We start from the raw sequence: 20,287 nt of genomic DNA on the forward strand, positions 1-20,287 counted from the left end.
TCACAGGATCAATGGGCCACCCTCCTGGTCATCATTCCTCTGGGAAACTGTGTACTGTGCAAATTGTCTCTTAAGAGAAGAAGAGGACTATAACTCTAGTGCCACCTATTGGAAGTAGCAATCCTAAAAGTCAATATCAACCATTTAATGAGCCTTGAAATATAACTTGGGTTAAAAGTCAAACCAGAATCTTAATTTACAGACAGTGTTTTGGGGTACTGCCCCTCATCAGTTCAAAGTGTGAGATCAGGTTTGGCTGGGTGAGAGGCATCTGATTGGGATGCTGGGGGTAACATTTCTCTTTGTGAAGAGTGACCTACAAGGAGAAACGTTACCCCCCAGGGTTCCCGGTCAGATGCCTCTCACCCAGCCAAACCTGATCTCACACTTTGCACTGATGAGGGGCAGCAACACAGTTCCTGTAAATTGAGATTCTGGTTTGGCTTTTATCCTAAGTCATGTGTCAAGGGTCGATCATGACTCTTGGATTGCTACTTCCAGTAGGTGGCGCTAGACTTCTAGTCCTCTTCCTCTGAGAAAAGACAATTTGCATATTTAATTTCTTAGTTTCCCAGTTGCGTTTTCCTTTTTTTTGGAACACTAAACTTTATCAGCATATGCAAGAGACAATAACCTGTATTTTTCCAAGCAGCTTCTTTACTGCCAAGAGAGCAGGTTTAGCCTGCAGAAAAAAACACAGCAAAAATGCAACATGTGAAGCTAGCCTTAGAGTTCAGTGTATTGAACTCTGAATGTAGCAGCCATACAATGTAATAACTCCCTTATGAAATAATTTTTTTTCTGTTTTTTCTCAGAGTGGAACAATGGCAAAAATGACAAAGTTTGAAATAGAGCTGCCGGCATCTGCTGCAAAGGTGGCGAAGATTTCTGAGAGAGATATAGCAATGGCAACTATGTAAGTGTTAAGTAAATGATAAAGTATCAAAATTAAAAAAATATATATAAAAAAGCTGAACATATCTGATAGGTCTCCATGCTTTCTTTATTGACCTATGCTTTTTAGCTTTCTTGCCAAAGCGTTAATCATCCGTACTATTATTTTTGACTGGGACCAGATGAGACACTTGATTTCCTCATTACAAGTTTCTCTGCAACTAACAATGAGAGCCTTAGGACTCTTTCAGGCGGACCAAGATCGGAACATAGTGGATGAACTGGCCGGCCGCTCTCTGACCCAAGTGTGACAGCTGCATAGAAATACATGAAGCTGTCACACTCTGGCTGGGAGAGCCGCCGGCCAGTCTGTGGTCTGATTTTATATGGTTATCTGACTGCGTCCTAATTCTGAGCATTCAGGGTGTGTAATTGGTGGACATCAAATCCCAAATTTCCCCTCGCTGCGACTTGTTCGGAATTGCAGGACGACTTTCATCCAAATTGACTGTATGAGGCTCCATTGAGATAACTGTGGCTCCCTTGTTCTCCATCAGTGTCTGACCTGGTGAACCTATACTGTCCTAAATAGTACATCATATTTTGATGTATTGGCTTTCTGCGTTGAATTGCAAAATGCCCCTTCTGCCCATTCATTGATTATATAGTCCTCTTGTGAGTGCAGGATCATGTTATAGGTCATACAGTGTCCATATTGTTTCCTGTATTTGCATCGCGTTTTGTTTTTTTATCCATTCTCAGATATGGACAGCTTTATGTTCTGTTCCTAAGACATCATGCAAAAGCCTCCAGTAGTCCAGGAGCGGAGGTCGTCCTCTACCATCTACCTCGGTAATTACTGTAACTGTCTTGCATATTCTTTCTATCCTCTTCTTGTAGCTTATCTTCACTCTGGGTGTTTCTGATCCTTTGTATAAATTGTCAGGTACAGTGAGGCCATGTACTTGTCTTGTACTGATACTGTATAATAGCCCAGACATGCATTCACCGTATCACTGGCCTCACGGCTGAAATCTCTTATATAGATGAATAGACTGAGCATATTCCCGTAACTTCCTGGTCAGGAAGCCTTCACATCAGCTACAGTAGCGGTACCTCAATCTTGTGTCTCGGAAACCTATTGTTCTGCAGCGTTACAGGGCTCTGCTAACCTGTTAGGGTTGTGACGTGCAGCAAGTTTTGCAGCCTGTTCAGCGATAATCAGTAAAACCGTAACAGCAACTCTGGAATATAATTAAAGGGCGTCTTCAAGCACCGGAGTGCGGTGCTCCCGGAGGTGGCCGAGCATTCAGTGCACATTCCCACCTTTTTTTCATCTGTCTCAGCCCTTTGGATCTTTTAAAGCCAGAGCTGTCAGTCAAGGATGAATGAAAAACAGGTTGTTGGGAAGATTTACTAAACTGTGTGGTCACGCCAAGGGTGCCCCGAACACCTCTGCTTGGTTTAAACACTTATTTTGTGCTGTCCAACTCTCTTTAATGCATTTATGAAGTTGGAAAACCTTTATTTACATTACATATAAAATGGCATTCCATAAAACAATGTGAACACGAATAAAGGTGATCTTGTCACCAAATTTCATATCATCAATATTAGTCCAGCTCTCAGAATGCTCTGCATAATATCAGAATAACAGTTTTATGATTTTTCCAAGTAAGTACATTAGCTTCATTGGGACTAACTGCTCTACTTAATCATGTATTGCAGTTTGCATTGTGAAATCTGGTTACAGACCCCCTTTAATTGGGTGTAAAAATTGAATTTTATGTAGGGTCTGTCCTAAGGCATAGGCAGAAGTTTCTTTTCATGATTATCCTTTTATGACCTTTATGTTTTTTTTTCTTTGTTAGGGAAGGATCATGTAAAAAGATGCACATCTTGAAACTGAACAGAACTGGAAAATTTGCTCTAAATGTTGTTGATAATCTGGTTGTTGTTCATCACCAAGATACAGAGGTACATTGGGTTTAGGTAACAGGCATAGTACTGGAGTTGATAGAAGTTGTCAGTAATTGTGAATTTTCTGCACTTTTTCAGACCTCTGTAATCTTTGACATTCGCCTTCGGGGGGAGTTTGATGGATCCGTTGTATTGCATCAGCCAGTGCTTCCTGCTCGCTCCATCCACCCTTACCAGATACCCATAGCAGGTACAAAGGCCTGGGGCCAAAATGGCATTTTGGTGGACTTCCAAATTGTGGTCACACAGTCCATAAATTGGGTATTGTCCCACATACAAGCAATGTCCTTGTTAAGACCTGACAGCATTAATACATGATCTTCCTGCAGGTCCATCAGCCGTGCCTGGACAGACCCCCATACAATGTAAGCTCTGTATCCTTTTACCATATCGGGTATTTCTTTGCACCTGCAGAATTGGAGATGCATGAACACATGCCATATTTTGTGTTTTTTTTTTTTTTGTTGTTTTTTTCTTCTGGCTTGGTTATTTGGTTGACTTGAAAAAGGGTAAAAAATATACCAATGAAGAAGCAATATGGCTACTGCCAGGGGAGTAGCTATATGGGGTACAAAGTTAGCTGCTCAAAGACCCCACCACATAAGAAGACCCCAGTATTATAAATGGGTCCTGTAACATTTGGAATTGAGGCCCTGAATTTCCAGTTACACCCCTGTCTACGGCATTATGGAAACTTGTCTGGACATGGTGTGGAACATCTCCTTAACACCTGCAACAGATTCCTCTTCCTGGATTGTTTTCCAGCCGGACATCATCATCAGTGCTAGTGAAGGTAGGACTGGATTTTTATATTCCTGGAGTATGTTGGCAATGCTTTACATTGAGTTGATGGACCACCTGGTAGTGATCAGATAGGCATGCTCATATGCTCCCGCTTTCCTACTGGACACTTATCATGGGTGCCAGAGGCCTAACGCGTTTCAGATGTTGATGACTGGATGGATAATTCACATCTTGAATGAACGCTCTTCGTAACTGGAATGGGAACTTTATTCCTTTTCTAGGATGTGAAAACTCCTGGACTCCCCTGCAGACAGATGCGTTTGTCACAGTCAGTGTAGGATACAAACCTAGTAGAATAATGGCCTCTTAAACAATCATATTTCTATGAAATGACATAAATAATGGAATTGACACTAAAAACTGAGTGATCTCCAAGCAGTGTAGATTCCCAGGGGTGAGTATGAATCTTCACCTCCCCTGTTCTCTATACACAGGTTACCTCTGGTACTTGCGTATTAAGCTTCCGCCGATTGTTCACTTGCTCATTGACAAAGGTCGATTGATGGATTTCCTACTTCAGCGCAAAGACTGTAAATCTGTTATCTTATCCGTTTGCTCCCAGAGTAAGTGCCAACCTCTATTTTTTTTTGTGACAAACCGCCTCCGCTGGCAAAGATGTGCTTTCTGCTAATGGGTTTTGTTCTTCAGTATTATCTGAGAAGGATAGAGCGTCTCTGCCCGTCATTGCCACCGTCTTCGATAAGCTTAACTGTGAATATAAGAAATATCTGGAGGCCGAGCACAGCTACACATTGGTAAGAAGAGTTAAGAAAATGTTCTGGTTTAAGTAAAGATATAATATAAAATGCAAATTTTATTTTTGGTAATTTCCTCCTATCTGTTTAAGCACCATTCATTAATTTTTGTCCTGCAGGCTGTGGAGAGCAGTCAGGGGAGAAGTAATACACTGGTGAAAAGACCTGTGCGGGGACAGGCTGTCATCGATCAGTCCGATATGTACACCCATGTCTTATCTGTCTTCACAGACTTGAAAGTGAGTAAATGTAAGGCTGCGTGTCCACTATGCATTTTTCAAGCGTTTTTGCCGCGGAATTTCCACAGCGAAGATGCTTGGTAGTACGTGCCCCATGGTCCCCAATGATGATCTGCATGTGCTGTGCACATGCTGCAGATTATCATTGCGGAAAAATACGCAGCAGGTCTATTAATTTTGTGAACACGTAATTGCCGCCATTGACATGAATTGGACCGCGTGACATCTGCATCACTGCATCTTCACATGCAGATATCACACGGTTCAGTGTGCGGATGGTACCCGGGTTTGGAGAAGAGGAGACTCTCATCCAGACCCGGGTACCATAGAACCTGTTAAAAAAAAAAAAAAAAAAGAAAAAGAATTTAAAATAAAAAATAAATATTGTACTTACCTTCCGATGGCCCCGGCCTCCTCAGCGATGCGTCCGGTCTGTTGTATGGGTCGCGGTGGTGTGAAAGGACATGCCATGACGTCATTTAGTCATGTGACAGGTCACTCGACTGCTGACGTCGGCTGTCACGTGACCTGTCACATGACTAAATAACGTCATGGCAGGTCCTCTCACACCACCGCGACCCATACAACAGACCGGACGCAGCGGAGAAAATACCGGGGGCCATCGGAAGAGGAGTATAATCTTTATTTTTTACCATTCTTATTATTTTTTTAAACTATTACTTGGTCACACTATATAAATCCATGCCGGTTGCATGGATTTATATAGTGTGAACAAGTTGTCAAGCACTTTTCTAAATAATGCTAAAATTGCTTGGAAAAGCGCTTGATAACCCGCATGCAAAAAGACAAACGCTTCTACCTTGCAGGAAAAAACGCATGTAAAATCCGCATGCGTTTTTCCTGCCAGGAAGAAGCGGGAAAAATATTCTGCATCATGGGTACTTAGCATTAGACAATGTTCTAAAAGTCCTGGCACAGATTGCCACTTCTGACCTGTGGGCCGTCTGATTAAACCTTTAACCCTTTAGTGACCACCAAAACAAACCTGAGATATGTGACTAGCATCCTCCTGATGGGTATAAATGCAGCAGCTGTCGGCTGTACACTACAGCTGACACCCTGCTGCATCAGTCACGATCGATGTTTGCACCGACCATGGCAGTTTAACCCTTTAGATGCTGCTATCACTAGTGACTATGGCATCTAGATAGTTAACAGAGTGTGGGGGCTTCCTCTTGACCCTCATCTGCACTTTGACATCATAATTGTGTGGTCCTGATGGATGCCATGGCAATTCACAGTCAAATAACAGCCTCAGAGTCTTGTCAGCTTTTGTTTGTTTGGGTTTTTTTTTAATGTGGAATGTGCAGAAACTTAAGGTGTGAACCTTTTAAGGGTAACCATCATTTTTAAATTTTTATTTTATAAGTCAATAGTACTCATGGAAATAAGTTTCTTATTTCCATAAGTTTTTTTATCTAAGAATTTTGCTTCTTTCTTAGGCAGGACTGATCTTTCAATGTAAAAAAAAAAAAGTGTATTCAGTGAATAAAGATTGTTACATCACTGAGATAGGAGATGACAGTTGGTGCTGATAAGATTCTATATAAAGGGGAGGGAGGAGTTGGAGACAGAGCTCTTCCCTCCTCCACCCTCCCTTCTACACAGATGACAGTTGTTTTTTATAAGTCTCAGTAATACGAGGGTCAGTCTTCACTGAAAACATATTTTACCCAGGAATTGAGAATTTTGAGAATGAATGATCGGTCCTGGCAGAGAAAGAAGCAGATATTTCTGGTATATTACAAAGTTTCTTCTTTTCACATGTACTATTGATTTATAACATAAAAATGTAAAACGATGGTTATTCTTTAGTAGGCATTTGAGGGGGTGTCAGACCTTCAATCAGCTGTTTTCACCTTCCTGCATTGGCCAGATGTAAGCTGTGTATGGAGCAGAACACCACCGCTCCCTACACTGATTACTGGGTGCTGCTGACCAGCTCCCACTTATTTTCAATATGAGCTGATCTGCAGTACTCTGCAGCGACCACTATATATCTGATAGATATGGACTGTCAACATTATGTGGCTTGTTTCATTAGGCTGGGTTCACACAGGCTGTCTTTTTGATGGGTTTTGTTGCAAAAGTTCAAATATATGATCAGTGTCCCTGTTGGCCTGTATTACCTGCGTGATGTTCTCTGAATCTGAGATTAACATTGATATGTGAGGAGGTGATTGTATAAATGTTTTTCTTCTGATTAGGAGGCTCCACATAGGTTCATCATAGCTGTTCTCATGGAGTACATCCGCTCTCTGAACCAGTGCCAGATCCCTGTACAGGTGTGTTCACATTGCTCTCACTGTTGGTAGAAGGAAACTGCTATGGAGAATACACACACTAGATGTTCCTGAGCTCTCTTTTTTTTTTTTTTTTTTTTTCTTTAAAAATGCTGCGGTTTGTAAATTGGGTCAATCATCATGGTGAAACGTCATTGAATTCTGGACAATATAAAAAAATCAAATGCATTTAATATTTTAATTGTCATTTAGGAAAAAAAGTTGAAGCTCTGTAAATGCATTATACTTCTTATCTTATACTTGTTGGTTAGTTTCCCTCAGTCTAATCGGTGAGATGGCAGAGATTTTAGAATCGGCCAAATTCGGTTCAGCACTTCCTAAAATGAAGGAATGGCAACTAAAGTAGATGATCAGATTCCTTTACTTGCTAAAGAAAAGCCACGTCACAGCTTCTAGCCAAGCAAGAGGACCTGCTGGGAGGTCAAAATCATTGTCAAAATCTCCACTCGAGATGTATCCATGAGTGTAATCCTGAGATTGAGCTCAAGGTGGAAACTGCTGGTAACGCTAGAACCAAAAGGCCGGAATACACTGTTAGAAAACCTCTAAAACAGCTGCCCAGTTCTGTAACATGATTCCCAGGGAAGATGAAAACAAGATTAAGCAGAGTGAGGGGAAGAGGACAGTACAGAGAAAGGAAAGCGTTCACCAGCCAATGTATCTGTCCGATATGGTGGAGGCAGTTGTAGTATGGGCACATATGGCTGCCAATGGTGCCAGGGCAGTAGGCTTTACTGATGTGACTGCAGATATACTCTACATAGCAGGATGAGTTCTGTATAGTCTGCAAAGCTGTACGTTGTGCTCGTTTGCAGTCGTATGCTGATTGGGCAGAGTACTGATAATGACCAAACTTACTGCAAAAGCAACACTGGCTTTAAGATAAACTAATGGCAGACAGTCCCTAATATAAACCTGGTTGTGCATGATTTTCACTCACTGAAACAAATCTGAAGACAGACAGACCTCGAAACCAGCAGCAACTGGAGACTGCTGTAGTAAAGGCCCTGGAAAGCCTCTCCATGAGGAAACCCAGGATTTGGTGATGTCCCTGCCCTCCAGACAGCAGGCAGTCATCAACTGCAAAAGATTTGTCTCAAAGTATTAAGTCATGCTAATATTTCTAATTGTTAACAAGTCCAATCACATATAAAAAAAAATTATACCTTATGATTATTAGATTCTGTGATGGGACATTGATCCAGGGAACTCATCTGATTGCCGTATGTGGAATCGGGAAGGAAGTTTTCCACTAATATGGGGCAATGAGCATCTGCCTCATGGGTCTTTGTCATCCTCTGGATCAACATGTTGGGTTATAAGTTAAACTCGATCGATTTGTGTTTTCTTTCAACCTTAAAACTATGAAATTATGAGAATTGAATTGTAAAAACCATCAGTAATTCTTACATTATCACATTTTGTAAAACCTGTTGAACTTAAAGGGAACCTGTCACCAGCGAAAGAGGCTATTAACCTGCAGATATGGGGCACGTAGCCAAACACTGCAGGGAGGAAATTAACTTTATTCTCCCCGGCAGCATTCGGGTTCAGTCACCGCTCTGAGTATAGAGAGCTATAACTGCGCCCCCGGCCCTGATTGACACTGGCTCTGTATTAGGGCTGGCTGTCAGTCAGGGCCGGGGGCGCGGTTACAGCCACGGCTGTGTATTCTCAGAACGGTGACTGAATTGGCGCCGCCCCTGTGACTGAAACCAAATGCTGCCGGGGGGGGGGGGGGGGGTGTGATAAAGTTCATTTTCTCCCCGCAGCACTTGGCTAAGTGCAGGTGCTGGGCAGGTTAGTAAAGCTATTAACCTGCAGATTAACCCTATATCTGCAGGTTAATAGTGTTTTTTTTTCTGGTGACAGGTTCCCTTTAAGCTTAAAGTCTACACTTCAATCAACATGTTCAGGCTTCGTTTCCTATCCACTCTGCTGGTGGACAGAGGCTATAAAAATTCTATCCCAGTCCTAAAACTTGTCCTGGACCCAACTGGGTGTTCAAGTGACTCAAGCTGCATTGGACATTTCTTACACGTGCAATATATCCACTTCTTGGTTCAGCAACAGTTATTTTATTCTATCTATATACATGTATTGGGCTGAGTACAAGTATTTCTTAGTGGTACATGCACCACCAACACTGAGCAATGAGGTATAGTGGTGACCTTTCCTGCTAGTGAAAATATGGCTTTTATATCACAAAATGGTGCTAATCCCATGTGTTTCTGTTCTAGCACTATCTATATGAGCTGGTGATTAAGACCCTGGTGCATCACAACCTCTTCTATATGCTTCACCAGTTCCTGCAGTATCATGTGCTCAGTGACTCCAAGCCTCTGGTATGTATGTGTACCATCATCAGAACTTGTGGTGCAGTTTTAAGGCGCCATTTTTTCCTTTTTTTTTTTTTTTCCTTTTTAAATCTTACATTGAGTTATCCCATGTTCAACTGAGTTTTCATTCTCTAGGACAATGACTTGCATGTACTATTGCTTGGTTGCTTTTACAAAGACAAATATTTTTACAATAAAATGGTTGTATAGCATAACAGATCAATGGTGCGGTTTCTGGAGGAAAAAATTGTAATCCTTCATAATTTTAGCTTAAGTGAGTGAGATGTTATTCCTCTCGCCAAAACATTGATTTCCATAAACAAAACAAAAAAGCCGAGGTGTACTCTAAATGAATGCCAAATATTGGGAAATGCTTCCCTGTAACTACGATACAGCAGTAAGAAATGTAGGGCCCGATTTGTTAAGACTAGCGTTTCGTATGCCAGTGATAAGATGTGCCGAATTCATGATCACTGGCATGTACCTCACCAGAAATGTTACTCCTGCTGGGCACTGGTGTAAGTTATGCCACTAAAAGTTCGCCACCCCATGCCCCTGGTTTGCCCAGTTTGGCAAGATTTTTCGACTTTTCAGTAAGTGTTTTATGCCATAAATCTGGTAAAAATACTTTGAATCTTGGCCATAGTGTTCTTCCAGAACAAAAGGTACAGTTTAACCCCTTAACTACCCCCAATATTCATTAAAATGGCAGTTAAGACTCCCTATGGCAGGATCGACCTACCCCCACAATCGTAATCGCAGGGTACGGTGAAGCTGGGTCTCGCAGGCTCTGTCAGTGACTCAATGACAGGGCTCAGGCACTGCGGTACACGAGTACTGCAATGCATGAGAGCAACGATCAGAGTAAAAATTATACATGTCCCACAGTAATACTTACTGAAAAAGTAAAAAAAGAAAAGAAAAAAATAACGTGCAAAAGGAAAAAAAAACGCAAAAAAGTGGACCTAAATCAGTAGTTTTTCCACAAAAAACACAGCGTTTGCGTTAAAATAAATGCACAAAATTGGTATTGCCGCATCCAGAACAAACCCATCTATAAAATTATTGCACTATTTATTCCATGTGGCATGTATGTAAACCCAAAATGGTAACATAAAAATCTCCAACTCATCGTGCAAAAAATAAGCCCTCATACAGCTCTGTTTGCCCAAAAATAGTTACATCTCTCAGAATACGGCAATAAAAATAACTATGCTTTTTATAAAAAGCATTGTTACTGTGTGATAGTTTTATATTAAAGGTTTTTTCTGTTTTGATGCTATCACTTATTCTTCAGGTCGGTGTGATTACAAACTGTCTTATCACTTCTACCGCACGGTAAACCACACTAAAATAAGAAGAACTATTCTTGCACTACTGTCTTGTTCATTCTGCCTCCGAAAAATCAGAAGAAGACTTGGCTCACATTTATCCTGCGCTCTCCGCTGAGCACTTACGTCCGAGGTTTTGTCTGAATCACATTTTTTAGGATTTACACGGAAACTATGGAACCGCTCACTTATGAGGCAGAGGTCTCCACCTGGTCTCTGTTTCGGCGGTGTCACATCATTTTAGGTGTCTTTTTAGCGCACAAGTGTGGGCGACCACAGATCTATGAACTTCTAAAGATGGATACCACCGGAAGCAACGGCAAACTCATCCCAAATGGTCTCCATCTGCCTCATTATGGTGGATGGTTCCATCAGAGGTTTCGTCTGAATAACATGTTTGTGGTATTTACACAGAAACCCCAACGTAAGTGCTCAGCGTAGAACACAAGAGTGACCCAGCCTTATCCTGAAAGCAATCAAAATCCCAAAATGTTACCAATAAAATCCCTAACTTAAACCGCACAAAACCAGCCCTCACACAGGTCCGTCATCTGCCACTGGAACTAGAATGTATTCCCACGTTACTGGTAGAACAAAGACTCTGGAAAAGCGACAAGGCGCCCACCCCCTCAAATAAAATCCAGTGAAATCTGTGTTCCCAAATCCCCCCTCCTTCTGAACCCCATTGTGCATAAATTGCAGTAAGTGGCGGGGAGAGCACTTAACAATTTACAGTGTGTGTGTGTCTAGAGGCACAAGCTGGGCATAATGTATGTGGGTGCTAAAATATATGGGGGCACTACACTGTATGGGGGCAAAATGTATGGCCACTAAACTGGCAGATTTGCAATTCTCCAGAATAAAGCCTGGCGTGGATGTTACAAAATTGTCACTGCAGCAGTAGACAAATTCATTGAGAGGTGCAATTTCTACAATGGGGTCACTTTTGGGGTTTTTCTGATGACCTTAGGGGCAAATGTCGTCTGCAAGCTATTCTAGCAAAATCTATGCTCCTTCCTTCTCAGCCCTGACGTGTGGCTTAACAGTAATTTCTGATGACATATGGGGCATCACTGTGTTTTTGGAGAAATTGCGCAATAAATTGTGGGGTCCAGATTCACCTATTAACCCTTGTGTAGCTGACTGTTTCAACAAATAAAAAAAAATTAATTTTTACCTCTAAAATGTTATTTTCTCTTCCCAATATTAAAAAATCTGAGCGGTATCTGTGCATTTAAAATACTCACTACAACCCTAGATGAATTCCTTAGGAGGTGAAGTTTCCATTATGGGGTTACTTGGGGGGGTTTCTGCTGTTGTGGCACCTCAGGAGCTTGGTTAATAGAGCCCAAAATCTATTCAAACGGAATCTGTGTCATAAAAGCCAAGTAGCGCTGCTTCCCATCCGATCCCTGCCATGTGCTCAAACAGTAGTGTACAAACACATATGGGGTACTGCCACATTCAGTATAAATTGCATAACAAATTTATGGGCTCTATTTTCTCCTATTACCCCTAGTGGAAACTATAAATGTGGTGCTAAAACAGTATTTAAGTAAAAAAACTTTTTCTTTTGACATCTAAATGTTAGTTTTGTGAATCATCTGTAGGTTAAAAAATGCTCAGTACACCCTTAGATGAATTTCTTGAGGCGTCTAGTTTCCAAAATGGGGGCCACTTGTTGGGGGGGGTTTCTGTTTTTGCATGTCAGGGGCTCTGCAAATGTGAAATGGCATTTACAATCTCTTCCAGACAAATTTACTCTCCAAAAATCAAATAGCATTCTTGCCATTTGCCCTAACAGTTTCTGACCACATATTGGGGGTATCTTCATGTTCGGAAGAAATTGCATAAATTATAGGGTCTGTTTGGGTTTTTTTTTTTTAATTTTTTTAGCAGGGGAAAAAAAATTCTGAGCACCTAAGGGCTCAACACACCCCAATATGAATTCCTTGATGGGTGTAGTTTCCAAAATGGAGTCACTTGTGGGGGTTTCTGATGTTTTGGTATGCAATCTATTCCAGTCACATATACATTCCAAATACCAAATTGTGCTCCTTCCCTTCTGAGCCCTGTGTGTCCAAACAGAGGTTTCTGACCACATGTGGGGTATCAGTGCTCTCAGAAGAAACTAGGTAACAAATAGTGGGGTCCATTTTCTTCTGATATTCCTTGTAAAAGTGAAGAAATTGGGGCTAAAGCAACATTTTAGAGTAAAAATTATTTTTTTTAACTTTGTATTAATTCCTGTGTAGCATCTGAATGGTTATGAAATGTCCTGAATTGGAGGGGTGCGGATTTTAATATGGTATCCCTTTTGGGGAGTTTCCTCAGTCAATTTAAATCTGAATAGGTCCCTAAAGAAACAAGGTTTTTTAAATGTATTTAAAAAATGAGAAATTTCTAGTAAACTTTTAACCCTTCTAACATCCTAATAAAATAAAATGACATTTGAAAATCATGCAGATGTAAAGTAGACATGTGGGAAATGTTATTTCATTATTTTGCACAGCATGACTAACTGGTTTAAGGATCTAAAGATTGGAAGTTTGAAAACTTGTATATTTTTCACCATTTTTCCCAAAATTCCGATATTTTCAAATACAAACGCAAAACAATATCGAATTATATTTATCACCAAAGTACAATGTGTCATGAAAAAATATTCTCCCAATCACTGGGATACGTTGAAGCGTTCCAGAGTTATAACATGAAGTGACAAGGGTCAGATTTCAAAAACTTGGCCTTCTTGCTAAGGGGTTAAGGCCTTTTTAGGAGTATGTATGTATGTATGTATGTGTGTGTATATGTGTATGTGTATATATATCTATCCACAATGAAATCATCCAGCATGTCTTGGAAAAAGAACTGCTGTTCAAAACTCATTGAGTGAAAATGCAAGTGGTTGTAATTTTATGGCATTATGTATACATGTGAAATGAAAAAAATGTATTTTTTTATTTTTACTGAACTTCTGACGTGCTGGATCATTTCATTCTATGCTGAAGGGGGAGGAACACCCAAATGCAAGAGTGGTGAGCTGATTGTATCTTTTCCGCAGTACATAAATGTCGTTGAACATACATTTCTAACCACCTTTTTAAAGTAAAAAAAAAAAAAAAAAAAATTCATATATTGGAATCGAAACCTCACCACAATTGCCTTATAAATAATCAACTTTTGATCTGCTGCCTCCAGTGTTTCTTTATCTGGATGGTTTGGCATGTACCATGGATGCTCTATTTTCCTAAATGCACCTTTTTAAAGGAAGTCCACAGAATGACTATGCGAACCAAGTATGCATGGTCTGTGCATCCTTGTAAGGGCCAAACAGTTAGGGTATGTGCCCATGTCCACTATGCGTCTCTGTGCACCTGTGGATCACCTGCGAACACGGACACGCGGCGCTTCTTTCAGACCCACAGCATGTCAATTTCTCTTGTCGGTCCGCATGTGGACTTTCCCTCTAGATTAACATCTATGAGGAAAGTCCACATGTGGGGGGACAAAACGCAGCATCGGGATCGCAGGCAGCTCCTCACATACCCTAAAAGTGTGCCTTACCACCGATTTGTTTTCCCTGTGTCTTCTTAATCTTAAAATTGACAGATGAGCAGTGAAATGACACTAGAAGCCCATTCACAGCAGCAAACTGGTATACAACAATTGTATTAATTTACAATCTCCATTTAGAATGCATAGGTTTGGCAAATTACCGAATGACATGTCAGATGACTGGAACCCTATGCACATTTCTGGTTGCCTATTTGGAGTTGTACACGGCTATAACAGGTTTAGGGGTAAATGAGTAATAAACTTAATTTCTGTATAGAAGCAATAGCCACGTTGCTCGTATACCAGAACTTTGCTACTTGGTATTTTGGATAAGAAATTTTTTGAGCTAGGAAAGCTTTATCCATGAGGTGGATGGAGGAGGCCTTCCTCCCTTTCTTGGTGAAAAATATGCAATGCAAAAATAAAGGTGGTCTTCAGCACTTCTAGAAGTTATTGGCAAAGTAGTGTGAATCGCTTTTAATGCAGTATTCTAATGTAGCGCCATCGCAACACAGACTTATTAAATCTACACTGGACATGCCGGAGGGTTGATGTGGGCTGAAATATCACTTTACATGGAAAATGCATGTCTGTACTTTTGCTATAATACAGTATTGTAGATGACTGTCTACCTACTAGTATGTATGTCTTACTGTAAAAAAAACTATTTTGGCTAAAATATAGAAATTAATCTTTGTCTCCAGTATGTTGATGCACGATGCTCTTTGTTTCCAGGCCTGTCTCCTGCTGTCTTTAGAAAGTGTTTACCCACCAGCACATCAGCTTTCCCTCGACATGTTAAAGGTAAAATAAAGGGGACTAAAGTGCTGCCAGCAAATTATATTCAGTCATAAAGTACCACAGCTGCATATAGTATCATTGGGTGAATTTTTAAGCTTAAAAAATGTATTCTGGTAATGACGTTACAAACCTATATACAGGATAGGTGATAATGTGTGGATTAATGGGGCTCTGACACCTCCACCCATTGCTAGAAGAGGTGACCTGTCTCCTGTTTGAATAAATGGCGAGGTAGTGCGCACGTTCAAAAGAAAAAAAAAAAGCCGCCATCTCTTTTCATTAGGACTGTTAGTCGAGTTCTGTATTTGACATCTCTGGTCGACTGATTCTGGAGCAGCAGTGAGCTGCTGTTAAATGGTAACGAATCTCCATCTAATGCCGGCTACTAAATAGGATTAAAATGTACCATTTTGATGAAACCGCTCCATATAGACTCACTGTAGTTAAACTAGATATATTTTATGTAGTCTGAATCCTGATGTTTTACTCCCATATTCAGTTTTTTGCTAACCTGCCTCATGGAGGACAAATAGATTACACAGGGATCTTATAAGTAGTAGGATAGTTTGAAGCCAGACTATTTGCAAAGTTGTTTAATTTTCTGAAGCAAAGCTTTGATTTTACAGAGACTGTCTACAGCAAATGATGAAATTGTTGAGGTTTTGTTATCAAAGCACCAAGTTCTGGCAGCGCTGAGGTTTGTACGCAGCATTGGGGGACATGACTGTGCCTCCGCCCGTAAATTCTTAGACGCAGCTAAGCAGACTAGCGATGATATGCTTTTCTATACAGTCTTCCGCTTTTTTGAACAAAGAAACTTGCGTCTTCGTGGAAACCCTAATTTCACACCAGGTTAGTTGCAGTATTGGCAAGTGTTTGCATTACTCTTGTTAGATTTGTGAAGTACAATATCAATTTATGTAAACTTTTGTGTTACTATTCAATATAAAATTGAAAAGTTTTGTGCTAGTTACATAGCATCTTTATGTTTAATATGCCTTTGTGTAGTGCTACCTTTTCTCCTGTAACCTTACTGCTTGCACTCATTACTTTGTGACAAGACCTAAAACTTGCCTTTTGTCACAAAGTACCAGTAAGGTCTTATATTTACTTCAGATTTTGTGGAAAAATCTGCAGCTGTTCATATGAAGTAACACTCTTCAGCTGAATGGAACAGATTAGTCGCATTTCTGCACCAAACTTGTAGAATTCTTTGCTATGGTGCTGAGGATTGGGTGACAGTTTTCCCACACCTAGAATAACTAATACTGACTATAGTACATGCGCTCCAACGTGTACACGTGGCCATAGTACACACTGGACTGTAATACATCTTATTGTAATCTTTTAGGGACCTACTCAGGGTTAGGTTTTCTGGTTTTGAAATAAACAATTGTGCTTTGCTCCCCTATCCTGGGTTCTGTGCTGAATTTCTGCTGCTGCTCCCCCCACCCCTGTGCCATTGTCTGTAGGCAAGAAAGAGCAAACTGACTCCTGCTGTCAACTTAAACAGAGGTGCTGACCTAAGCTATTGCAGGCAGAGCTATCGATGTGACTTTGGTGCTGTAATCAATAAGCATTGGGAGTAGTGGTTGAGATTCACTGCTGGACCTGGGGTGGGTGAGTAAAGGGCACTAGTGGTTTTTTTTTTTATTACAGCTTTAGAGTGATGCGTCCAAACCAAGGTCCCTGTCCCTGGTTATACTTACCAGCTGCTGTCTTCACCTTCTGTTGCAGCTCCTGCCCTGCATTGTTTGCTGGAGCGAGCCGGAGGTAATTTTTCAATGCAAGTCTGAGGACAACCTTCTGGCTCTCATAGACTTGCAGTGATAGTTTGTCACATTACTTCTGACCACTCAGAAGTTGTGGTTACAAGATAGCACCATGGGACTGTAGCAGTGCAGATTAAAAAGGTGAAGACGCTGGTGGCTGGAGTACAAGACTAGGGTCAGGGACCTTCAATTAAAAGATACACTCCAGTGCTGACAAAACTCAGCTTTTAAAAAAGTTTGGTATAGTTCAATATACAGGGCTTGGACACCCCTGTAAGGAACAAGCCAACTGGGTAAACATGCAATACAAAGACCCAGATTAACACCGGTCTTAATAAATTGGGAGCATCTAACTCCAACATGCCCCATCATCAAGAGGCATATGCCTCAGTGCCCCTTAACACATCTTACTCCAGTCAGGCACTGGAGTAAGATATGCATAAGTTGATCATGAATTTGATGAGCCATTTTGCCACAGCTGGCATAAAACGCCAAAAGTCACAAGTGTTTTTGCACAACCTTGAGGTGTGACATGACCTTTCTGATTAGCTCAGATTCATCAATGTTTAAGTTTTTGGAGTAAATCACTTCCGTAGGATACCTTTACAGATGTAATAAAAGTTACAAACCATGGTCAATTTTTTTTTTTTTAAAGAAAAAAATCAAGTTTAGTTTCCCTTACAAATAAAATTAATTGGAAATAACTGGTCAGTTTCCATCCACTCTAGAGTTTCATTAAAAACCCTGCTGCTAGGGGATGCACACATCAGATGTCCAGGCTCACGTCGTCTTGTCTTCCATCTAGGAGAACACTGTGAAGAACATGTCGTTTTCTTCAAGCAACTCTTTGGTGAACAGTCCCTGCTGAAGAGCTCTGCTTCCTAGCTTGCATACAAAAGCTGTAGAAAGTTTATTTATTACTGTATTAATAAAAGTCTATACCCTTCCTGGTATAAAATTGCTTTGTTTTCCTTCAGCATGTTTTATGTAAAATAGTTAATTCAGCAAGTTAATTAGTAAAATATACTATTTCAGCCTCTGATAATTATAAATGTGAAATAAGAAGGAGCAGGATCTCTTGCATTGATAAAAACATTTGTTTTTTTCCCATAAATTAAAAGTATCAAAAAAAAATGTAACTTCACTAAACCTCTCAAGTATGTGTTAACACTGCTGTCCTGGTAGAGTCCGTTCCAGAGTCTGACAGATACCATACTTAGTCGTGCTGTGTAACCCTACTGCGTTCATGAACCCTTCTTCCAGGGATTGAATTGTCCATCACTCATACTAGTGGTAAAGCAGTCGTTCTTGTTCTGTGCCCCTTATTCTCCTCTGTGCAGCTTGGGCTTTAGCTTTGTTCACTCGAGGCCCTAAGAAAAAATACATGGTGTTACTATATAGTCAAAATCCGAAATAAAGATATTCACCATTAACAGCAAGTGCAAAACTGACTACAATCCTAAACAAAAACACTATTTTCCTCAGTGTTTTTTCCAATGCATTGTATTGGAAAAACACACAAAGAATGGATGTGCTGCTTCTTTTTCTGCACATGAAATTGTCAGGAAAAATCCTGATCATGTGCACAGAACCTGCAAAATGTCATAGGAAATCATAGGATAAGGTTTGGAATGCGTTTTTGACTCATTTCTGCACGGGGGAAAAAAAATGCACGGTGTACATATAGCCGAGGTGCAGAAACTTCTGTAAGCAATTCCTGATCGTGTGCACATAGCCAAAAAAAAAGAGCACTCCCATCAACGATTTTATCCTCTTGATATATTGCAATAATCATTATATAGCTCTGTGTACTTACAATTTACACATTTTGCCTTTTTACCCAGTTAATTCTTCCTGTTTCTACATATTTTCTCTGCTCTAAGGCTCTTGTCCCTGCATTTATCATTCCCCTCCTCCCCCCTACCAGGGACTTTTGCAGTGACTCATTCAGGGAAAATTGACCTCCTGTTTCTACACAGCTTAAGGATCCAGTTTTAAATCACATGATATCATGGGCCAAATGGAAAATAATTTACTGGGTAGAAAGGCAAAATGAGCAATTGCTATAATGTTTGCAATATCTTAAGAGGATAAAAGTTTTTATGGGAGTGTCTCTTTAATTACAACACAACCAATTCCTCTGTGTAAAATACTACATTGTCTAGCAAGAGCAAATGCAATGCAGAAAGTGGTCTTTTTTTTGCTACAGGAAAAACAGAAGCTGTCAGCATTTTTGCAGTGTATTTCACCTATTCAAATGAGTTTCACATGCAGATTTGGAAGCTCAAAACTTTCATTTCAAATCTGCAACAATGAAAAAAAGCAGCATGAAGTTACAGAAATCTCATTTGCTTTGCCAGTCCCTGTATAATACTGTTTTTCTCAGAAAAAAGGCAGTTGGTGACCAATCCCTAAGGTTTTGGCAGTCAGATATATTGAGCTATTGTGCCACACAGTGAGGTCACATTTGTTGGACTAATTTCCTGACTGTCAGCAGGATTTGAAACAGCACCCATTGCACAGAGAGGACAGATTTGGTCATTCAGTGGCCAGTGAGTGACTTAATCACTTTTTTAAAGTCATATTTTACATAGTTTTCCAAAAGACTATCTAATAATCTTTGCACGTTCTTGACATGATTCATATGGCGTTGTCCGAAATTGGCATAAGGGCGTGAAATGGAAAAACAAAACATCTATTCATACCTCTGCGATTCAGTACTATCCTATGGTTCTATGACCATGCCATCACATTTATCATTCAGGTGACCACTACAGCCCAATGACTGGACTCAAGCACATGCCAGCATCACCACAGAGCCAGGCTGCATGTTTCAGTACAAGTGAGGATGGGAGAATAAAGGCATAATTCATAGGAACTCTTCCTGACTAATCAGTCCATCGAAACTGGCTAGCAATTATACAACAAAAAAAAGTGCAAGATCAGTCAGCTGAATTTTCTCCCTCTAAGCAGGAGATGTGATGCCCCTGACATGATCTATGCACACAGATCAATCAGAGCTTCAGCATTCTGTGTGACCCCTTACATAAGCTGATCGGCTGTCATTAAGTGACCTATAGCCATATACAACGACCAGATTAATTACTTTGCGCTATGAGAATATGAGGAGAATCTGATAAATCCAACCACTGTCTGCTGACGAGAAACAATATAAATACTTCACCTAGTTTCCAAAAGACATATGTTAAATGGGCTTAAGAGCTTGTTTAAAAAAAGAGTAATTGGTACGTGTGCTATCCATATGCAAGTCAAAGTTTTCCACATGGACTGCTGCTCTGCAAGCTAAAAAAAAAAAAAAACACCATATACGCCAAATGGATCCGTATTTCAGCTCAGACTCGACCATTATAAATGGGAGTGAAAATTGGATTAAATAGAGTTTCCCCACTTTAAAAAAACTTTCATAAAAATCAATAGTTCACATGAAAATAAACTTCAATATATTTTAATCAGAAAAATCAGTTTCTCCTCC

General features: G+C 40.4%; 2 protein-coding genes across 6 annotated transcripts in view; one reads left to right on the forward strand and one right to left on the reverse strand.

The window, feature by feature from the left end:
* The window catches only part of RMC1 (regulator of MON1-CCZ1), a 39,307-nt gene extending 21,555 nt beyond the window's left edge, over nt 1-17,752 (forward strand). For 2 of the 5 annotated variants that reach the window (XM_073679173.1, XM_073679174.1), the window contains 14 exons: nt 816-916; nt 1,657-1,746; nt 2,766-2,871; nt 2,953-3,064; nt 3,204-3,248; nt 3,614-3,667; nt 4,113-4,241; nt 4,327-4,433; nt 4,553-4,672; nt 6,901-6,978; nt 9,237-9,341; nt 14,957-15,025; nt 15,649-15,874; nt 17,600-17,752. In XM_073679173.1, the coding sequence (XP_073535274.1) occupies nt 816-916; nt 1,657-1,746; nt 2,766-2,871; nt 2,953-3,064; nt 3,204-3,248; nt 3,614-3,667; nt 4,113-4,241; nt 4,327-4,433; nt 4,553-4,672; nt 6,901-6,978; nt 9,237-9,341; nt 14,957-15,025; nt 15,649-15,874; nt 17,600-17,679 (1,422 nt within the window). In that variant the 3' untranslated portion in view covers nt 17,680-17,752. Of the gene's footprint in view, nt 1-815; nt 917-1,656; nt 1,747-2,765; nt 2,872-2,952; nt 3,065-3,203; nt 3,249-3,613; nt 3,668-4,112; nt 4,242-4,326; nt 4,434-4,552; nt 4,673-6,900; nt 6,979-9,236; nt 9,342-14,956; nt 15,026-15,648; nt 15,875-17,522; nt 17,549-17,599 lie in introns of those variants that run through there. The other 3 variants (XM_073679175.1, XM_073679171.1, XM_073679172.1) reach the window with 3 other exon arrangements.
* A 121-nt stretch (nt 17,753-17,873) lies between these two features.
* The window catches only part of NPC1 (NPC intracellular cholesterol transporter 1), a 76,074-nt gene continuing 73,660 nt past the window's right edge, over nt 17,874-20,287 (reverse strand). Inside the window, exon 25 of the mRNA XM_073679170.1 lies at nt 17,874-18,164. Coding sequence (XP_073535271.1) covers nt 18,082-18,164 — 83 coding nt within the window. The 3' untranslated portion in view covers nt 17,874-18,081. The remainder of the gene's footprint in view (nt 18,165-20,287) is intronic.

The sequence above is a fragment of the Phyllobates terribilis genome, unplaced genomic scaffold (genome assembly GCF_046119375.1).
Source record: "Phyllobates terribilis strain yellow unplaced genomic scaffold, ASM4611937v1 Scaffold_4__5_contigs__length_816908805, whole genome shotgun sequence".
In the NCBI taxonomy this organism is placed as follows: domain Eukaryota; kingdom Metazoa; phylum Chordata; class Amphibia; order Anura; family Dendrobatidae; genus Phyllobates; species Phyllobates terribilis.